Source organism: Carlito syrichta, unplaced genomic scaffold (genome assembly GCF_000164805.1).
Source record: "Carlito syrichta isolate Samal-C Ts95f unplaced genomic scaffold, Tarsius_syrichta-2.0.1 Scaffold311628, whole genome shotgun sequence".
NCBI lineage: Eukaryota > Metazoa > Chordata > Mammalia > Primates > Tarsiidae > Carlito > Carlito syrichta.
Window position 1 is genome coordinate 208,891 of NW_007255724.1, and position 8,327 is coordinate 217,217.

At 52.3% G+C, this 8,327-nt stretch overlaps 1 protein-coding gene across 1 annotated transcript in view; it reads left to right on the forward strand.

The window, feature by feature from the left end:
* LDLR (low density lipoprotein receptor) overlaps positions 1–8,327 on the forward strand; it is a 34,769-nt gene that overhangs the window by 19,009 nt on the left and 7,433 nt on the right. The window contains exons 5-9 of the mRNA XM_021717971.1: positions 1,341–1,463; positions 3,050–3,169; positions 3,533–3,658; positions 5,571–5,742; positions 5,821–6,045. Of these exons, the coding sequence (XP_021573646.1) occupies positions 1,341–1,463; positions 3,050–3,169; positions 3,533–3,658; positions 5,571–5,742; positions 5,821–6,045 (766 nt within the window). The remainder of the gene's footprint in view (positions 1–1,340; positions 1,464–3,049; positions 3,170–3,532; positions 3,659–5,570; positions 5,743–5,820; positions 6,046–8,327) is intronic.

Below are 8,327 nucleotides of genomic sequence, written 5' to 3' on the forward strand. Positions count from 1 at the left end.
AGAGATGAGGTCTCGCCTGCCCAGGTGGGTCTCGAACTCGTGGGCTCAGGCAATCCACTCACCTCAGCCTCCCAAAGGCGCGGGATTACAGGCTGAGCCAGTTTTTAAAAAAATTTTTATTTATAGCAAAACACGCATAACATAAAGCTATCATCTTTACCATTTTTCTTTTTTTCTTTTTTTTGAGTTGGAGTCTCACTCTGTCGCCCAGACTGGAGGGCAGTGGCCGCTCCCCGCCACCGCAGCCTTGACCTACTGGGCTCCGGCGATCCTTCCGCCTCAGCCTTCCGAGTAGCTGGAATTACAGGCATGCGCTACCACGCCCGGCTGATTTTTGATTTATTGTAGAGATGAGGTCTCGCTGCCCAGGCAGGTCTCGAACCCGTGGGCTCAGGCAGTCCACTCACCTCAGCCTCCCAAAAGCGTGGGATTACAGGCTGAGCCACCGAACCCGGCTCCATTTCTCAACATACAATTTAGTAGAATTAAAATATCCATCTAGGTACAAACCCCTGAACTCAGATGATCCTCTCACCTCCGCCTCCCAAAGTGCTGGGATTGCAGGCATGAACCACTGTACCTAGTTGGATATTTTAATTCTACTAAATTGTTTGTTGAAAAATGGTAAAGATGGTAGCTTTATGTTATGTGTGTTTTGCTGTAAATAAAAATTTTTTAAAAACGAATTCTAGGGCAGGCACAGTGGCCACCACAGCCTCGACCTGCTGGGCTCTGATGATCCTTCCACCTCAATCTTTCAAGTAGCTGGAACCATAGGTGTGCTCTACCATGCCTGGCTAATTTTTTGATTTATTGTAGAGACGCGATCTTGCCAAGTTACCTAGACTGGTCTGGAACCCCTGGGCTCAGGCAGTCCTCTCGACTTGGCCTCCCAAAGTGCTGGGATTATAGGCTTGAGCCACTGTGCCTGGCTAGAGACCCTGTCTCCCTCTCTTTGTTTTTTGAGCCGGATTCTCACGGTCGCCCAGGCTGGAGTGCAGTGGCATGCTCACGGCCACTGCAGTCTCGACCTGCTGGGCTCTGGCGATCCTTTCACCTCAGCCTTCCAACGAGCCGGAACTACAGGTCCACACTACTGCACCCGGCTAATTTTTGATTTATTGTAGAGACGAGGTCTCACCAAGTTACCCGGGCTGGTCTTGAACTCACAGGCTCAGGCAATCCAGTCACCTTGGCTTTCCAAAGTGCTGGGATTACAGGCTGAGCCACCGAGCCTGGTCGATATACCTGTCTCTTAACAAAAAGAGAAACAAAAAAAGAGTGCTAAGAGGACTTCTTGAGCTCAGACGCCCTGACCCTCCTCTCTCCTGTTCTCACAGTGACGTTGTGTGAGGGACCTAACAAGTTCAAGTGTCACAGTGGCGAATGCATCACCCTGGACAAAGTGTGCAACTCAGCTAGAGACTGCCGGGACTGGTCGGACGAGCCCCTCAAGGAGTGTGGTGAGCCTTGGGTTGCTGACAGCTCGCAGCGTTGGTCGGGAACCAGGACTGGGACTGAGACATGGGCGCTGTGGGATGGGGGTCGTCGGCCTGGCCACCTCACGAGAGCCAAGGGCTCTTGTGCACCATCATGCCCAGGGCAAGGCAGTTGGGGACTGGGGTAAGTGACTTCACTTCTGAGCCTGTTTTCACATCCGTCGGATGGGACAGTAGTTGCTCACACATCCTAGGGCTGTTGGGAATTGACCAGCGTGATGCTTAGAGAGTATGCAGAAGTGCTCCTCGATCTGTCATGGTGATGTGACGTTCATGGATATCGTCAGGAGACTTACTCCTAAAAAATGAGTTATAAAATACCTGAATTTGGCCAGACGCAGTGGCTCAATGCCTGTAATCCCAGCATTTTGGGAGGCCGAGGCAAGAGGATCGCCTGAGCCTAGGAGGTCGCCGTGATGGTGCCAATACATTCAGCCTGGGCGACAAAGTAAGACTCAAGTCAAAAAAAGAATGAAAAGACCATTTTACCCATTTTTAGGTGCACAGTTCAGTGGTATTAACTCAGTCCGGTGTTGTGCAACCATCACCACTGTCATCTGCAGAACTTCCACATCTTCCCAAAGTGAAACTCTGTCCCCACGAAACACTCACTCCCATCCCCCTCCCATCCCCAGGCTCACACATTCCACTTCCTGTCTGTGTGTTTCTGACTTCTCTAGGGACCTCCTGTGAGTGGAACCACACGGTATCTGTCCTTTTGGGATGGTTTCTTTTTTTTGAGTTGGAGTCTCACTCCGTTGCCCAGGCTGGAGTGCAGTGGCATGCTCAGGGCCACTCCAGTGTAGATCTGCTGGACTCAGGCGATCCTTCTGCCTCAGTCTTCCAATTAGCCGGAACTGCAGGTGCATGCTACCATGCCCAGCTAATTTTTTGATTTGTTGTAGAAACAAGGTCTTACCAAGTCTCCCAGGCTGGTCTCGAACCCGTGGGCTCAGGCCGTCCTCTCACCTCCGCCTCCCAAAGTGCTGGGATTACAGGCTTGAGCTACCACACCTGGCTGGGATGGGTTTACTTCCCATGAGCATGATGTCCTCAGGGTGCACCCATGGTTTGGCAGAGAACATGATTTTGGGTTTTTTTTTTTCTGAATTGGGTCTCACTCTGTGTTCCAGGCTGAAGTGCAGTAGTCTGTGGCATGTTCACAGCTTGCTGCAGCCTTGACCTTCTGGCCTCAGGCAATCCTTCTGGGCCTCAGCCTCCCAAGTAGCTGGGATTGCAGGTGAACACCATCATGCCTGACTTTTTATTTTTTTCATAGAGATGGGGTCTTGCTATGTTGCCCAGGCTGGTCTTGAACTCCTGGGCTCAAGCGATCCTCCTGCCTCGGCCTCCCAAAGTGCTGGCTTACAGGCGTGAGTCACCATTTCTGGCCAGGGCATAGTTGCTTAAGTTCTCTCACGGGTCCTGTTACCATGCTAGCCTCTCCTTCACTATGTTGAGAACAAAGATGGTGAGATAGAACAGGAAGGCAGGAAAGGCACGACTGGAGGCCTGAGCGTGATCCATGTGTGTCCCCCTTCCTGCCACAGGGACTAATGAGTGCTTGGACAATAACGGAGGATGCTCCCACATCTGCAATGACCTCAAGATTGGCCACGAGTGCCTGTGTCCTGGTGGCTTCCGCCTGGTGGGCCAGCGGCGATGCGAAGGTGACTCCCGGCAGGCGAGCCCTGGCCTCTCTGCCTTCCCAGTGGGGCAACTGAAACCCATGCCTCAGTTCCCCCATCTGTTCTGTGGGTGGGAAACACCATGTGGAGCAGTTCAGAGGGTTCTGTGAGATGCCAGGGGAACATATGTCATCTGTTTTGGGGGTTCTTGCCTTTGGGGTTAGTGATGATGACATCTTGGCCGGCACAACTTGGCTCTCTTGGCTGTGACCCTGAGGAGAAGTCGGGGTTTCTGCTGAGGATGACACCTGACTGTTTCCTGTGTCCCCCAAAGGCAATGGGCTGGCCCCTGCTGCCTGGGTCCCCTTACTCTGACTGCGGCCCTCCTCTCTCCCACTCTCCCAGATATTGATGAGTGTCAGGACCCCGATGCCTGCAGTCAGCTGTGTGTGAACCTGGAAGGTGGCTTCAAGTGCGAGTGTGAGGAGGGCTTCCAGATGGAGCCCCGCACCGGGGCCTGCAAGGCCGTGGGTGAGCACGGGAGGCAGGCGGTTTGCCTCACCCCTCGTGGGCGAGTGTGGCGGGGACTGTCATCAGCTGAACCTTGTGTGGACTCGGGTGCCCGGCCAGAAGGCTGTTGATCCTGAGACCCGGTGGGCAAATCCATAGCCCAGCTGGGACTCAGGCGTGCCAGGGGCCTGCCGGCCAGGATTTTATTCTTTTTCTGAAGAGATGAGGTCTCACTGGGTTGCCCAGGCTGGTCTTGAAATCCTGGCCTCAAGCAGTCGTCCTGCTTTGGCCTCCCAAAGTGCCGGGACTGCAGGCTAACTGGGGACTCCTAAGGAATAGGACCTGGTCCTATTCCTTAGGAGTCCCCAGTTAGCCTTGCCTTCAGCCCTGCAGGCAAAACAGCACATAGCCTTTCTTTCTGGGACAATCTGGGGAGTGACTTCAGGAGCAAAAGGTGGAAAGCCCCCTGAGCCCCCTCTAGCTGCAAATCAGACCAAGAAAACATATTCATTTAAAACAGACAAAGCCGTGCATGGTGGCTCAGCATTTGGGAGACTGAGGCAAGAGGATTGCCTGAGTCTAGGGGTTCAAGACCAGCCTAGGCAACTTGTCTCTACAACAAGTCACAAAAACTAGCTAGACGTGGTGGCGTGCATCTGTGGTTCCAGCTACTTGGAAGGCTGAGGCAGAAGGATTGCCCAAACCCAGCTGATCGGGACTGTGGTGGCCGTGAGCATGCCACTGCACTCCAGTCTGGGCGACAAGAGTAAGACTCCAACTCAAAAAAATAACAGAGACAGAATACCATAATAGCTCACCATGAAACCAAAAGAGTCAAAATAGTTGAATATGCTTTCTGTCCTGAAGGTTAGGTTGTCACTGTAACCATTCGCTAACACTTAAAGTCCCCTAGACGAAGGGATCTCGTGTCTCTGGAGGTGTGACTGCTCCGGTGGAACTGTCCAGACACCCAGGTGTCCTTGTCTTTGCTCTTGCCGCGTAACCACAATGTGGGCCAACTTTGCAGAGATGGAGCCCAGGTGTGGTGGTGGTGCCTGTAGTCCTAGCAGCTAAGGTACAAGGATGGCTCAAGCCCAGGAGTTGAGACTGCAGTGAGCTATGATTGCGTCACTGCACTCCACCACGGGCGACAGAGTGAGACCCTGTCTCTAAGACAAAAGTTGTGCAGAGATAATTTAGAGCTTCTTCCGTTTGCCCAGGGGCCTCCTCTGGCGTCTCTTTCTCATCTGATGCTGTCTCTGTTTGGCCCATGTGCATCCTGGCTCTACTGGGGTGAAATGTGGGGTGCCTCGATGTTACTTTCAATGGGTTCATGGGGTCCTCCGGGACTGTTCACTCTGAAATCCATTTCGTGGATGTTGGTATTTATTAAGGTGCCATTGCCCACCAAATGTGGTGGCTCAAGCCTGTGATCCCAGCATTTTGGAAGGCAGAGGCAAGACCATCCTGGGCAATTTCGCAAGACCTTGTCTCCACAAAAAAATAAAAAAATTAGTTGGGTGTGGTGGTGCATACCTGTAGTTCCAGCTACTCTGTGGGGTGGGGGGCGCTGGGTGGAAGGATCGCCAGATCCTAGGAACTTGAGGCTGGGGCGAGCTGTGATCATGGACTCCAGCCTGGGTGACAGCATGCCTGGCTAATTTTTTGATTTTTGTAGAGATGAGGTCTCACTATACTGCCCAGGCTGGTCTCAAACTCCTGGGCTTAAGCAGTGCTCCCTTCTTGACCTCCCAAAGTGCTGGAATTACAGGCCTGAACCACTGCGCCCGGCCCATAGGGAGGTGTTTCCTGTCGTCCGTCTGGTGTCACCTTGAGTTAAGCCACTTTCTGTAGAGTGGTCCGTGGGGTGAGAGGAACTCTGGGCCCCACCGTAGGTCCTCTCCGCTGCTCTGACCATCCTTCCTGTCCCCAGGTTCCATCGCCTACCTCTTCTTCACCAACCGGCATGAGGTTCGCAAGATGACACTGGACCGGAGTGAGTACACTAGCCTCATCGCCAACCTGAAGAACGTGGTGGCCCTGGACACGGAGGTGGCCAGCAACAGGATCTACTGGTCCGACCTGTCCCAGAGGAAGATCTACAGGTGAGCATAGGCCCTGCTTGTGGCCCGGCCCCGGTGGGGTAAGGGCTCTGGCCCTGATGCTCCCTCCTCTCACCCCAGCACCCAGATTGACAGAGCCCCTGGCATCTCGTATGACACCATCATCAGCGGAGACCTGCAGGCCCCCGACGGGCTGGCTGTAGACTGGGTGCACGGCAACCTCTACTGGACTGACTCTGTGCTGGGCACCGTCTCTGTGGCTGATACCAAGGGCGTGAAGAGGAAAACGCTGTTCAGGGAGGAAGGCTCCAAGCCAAGGGCTATTGTTGTGGACCCCGTGCATGGGTACGTGTCTGCAACGCAGAGGGGGCAGGAAGAGGCAGGGTGAGGGGAGGGGTTCATGAGCCGGTGGCAGTTAGGCACGAGCCACTCCTGAGATATTGATTTCTTTTTTTGAGTTGGAGTCTTCACTCCGTCACCCAGGCTGGAGTGCAGTGGCACGCTCACAGTCACCCCAGTGTCGACCTGCTGGGATCTGGTGATCCTTTTGCCTCAGTTACGTGCTACCATGCTCGGCTAATTGTTTTTTCTTTTTTTATTGTAGAAACGAGGTCTCACCAAGTTGCCCAGGCTGGTCTCGAACCCCTGAGCTCGGGCACTCTTCTTGCCTCGGCCTCCCAAAGTGCTGGGATTACAGGCTTGAGCCATTGCACCCGATCAGATACTAATTTCAGTGAGTGCCAGTGTCTAACAGGAATTGCAAATTACACAATGAGTTAGAAATGAAAGTACAAGGTCAGGCACAGCGCCTCACACCTGTAATCCCAGCTCTTTTGGGAGGTTGAGATAGAAGGATTGTTTGAGCCCAGGAGTTCAAGACCAGCCTGAGCAACATAGCAAGACCCTCTCCTCCACAAAAAATTAGCCAGTTGTGCTGGTGCGCACCTGTAGTCTCAACTATTTAGGAGTCTGAGGCAGGAGGATCACCTGAGCCCAGAAGGTCAAGGCTGCAGTAAGCCATGATTCAAAAAAGGAAAAAAAAGTCTGCAGGCAATCATGTCTGAAGCTCTCCTGAGCTGTGCAACTGTCCAAAAAGGAGCAGGAGCCTGGAATGTTGGCTTTCCTTGCCTGTCGTTAGAGATCATGGACGTGGATCCTTTTAGACTGTCTGTTGTGCTCCCCAAGATGGAGGTAGACCTCTAGATAAAAATTCAAAACCAGGAACTTAAATGCTTATTTTAAAAAAAAATGGAGCCGGGCACGGTGGCTCAAGCCTATAATTGCAGCACTTTGGGAGGCTGAGGCCAGAGGATTGCCTGAGTCCAGGGGTTCGAGACCGGCCTGGGCAACTTAGTGAGACCTCATCTCTACAATAAACAAATAAATAAAAAAATTAGCCCGGCATGGTAGCGCATGCCTGTGGTTCTAGCTACTTGGAAGGCTGAGGCAGAAGGATCGCCTGAGCCCAGCAGGTTGAGGCTGTGATGGCTGTGAGCATGCCACTGCACTCCAGCCTGGGCAACAGAGTGAGACTCTGACTCAAAGTGCTCGAGTGCAGTGGTGCAATCATAGCTCACTGCAGCCTCGAACTCCTGGGGTCAAGTGATCGCAACCATGCCTAGATTAAAATACGAATTTCAATGAATATCAGCATTTAATATGAATTTTAAACTACACATTGAGTTACAAATAACAATATAAGGTCACGCATGGTGGCTCACATCTGTAATCCCAGAGCCTTGGGAGGCTGGGGTGGGAGGGGCACTTGAGCCCAGGAGTTTGAGATCAGCCTTAGCAACATAGTGAGACTCCCGTCTCTACAAAATAAATAAATAAGAACAAAACATTAAGAGGAAATGAGACTACAAATTTAATTAGTATTGTGTGGCAGGGTTCCCCAAGCCACAGTTAGGATCGGAGAGAATATAAACGCCATATAAGTCCTGATTTAAGTCAGTTTTGGGGCCTTCTGCATGGATGACTCTGGACAGGATGGGAGTGGGGAAGGTGTCACCCCAGTGGGGTCCTGGGACTGTGTCTCCCAAGGCTACGACTGACTCGGTAGATCCCGGGTCAGGACACCGTGGTCCACAACCCCTGGTAGGAAGCGTCACCTCAGCCCCCTGCCCTGCACACTCTGTACCCGTCAGGTGACATCTGTCACCTGAGTGGTGGCATTGCACAATTTCAGAGGGGTGCTGACAGCCCATCCTGGTAGCCACAACTCGAGGAAGGAGAAGGTTGTGTCAGGGAGCAAGCATTGCAGATGGTGCACTTGGGGTCTTGAAGAAAGCCTTGGTCAGAGGGAACAGAAGTTGTGGGTGACGCTGGATCCTGGTTGAACAAGACAAATGCTTGTTAAGTAAATAAAAGAAAACAACAGCAACAAAGCCCAGGGCCGGGCAGGCCTAAGGCAACATAGCAAAACCTTCATCACTACAAAAAAACTGAAAAATTAACCAGGCATGGTGGTGCTTGCCTGTAATCCCGAGCGGCTGAGGTGGGAGAATTTCTTGAGTTTGAGACTGACCTGGGCAACATGACGAGGCCCTGTCTCTCTAAAATAAAATCCCTCTAGTTCTTCCCAGGCCCTGATAGGAAAGCAAAAAAAAAAAAAAAAAAAAAAG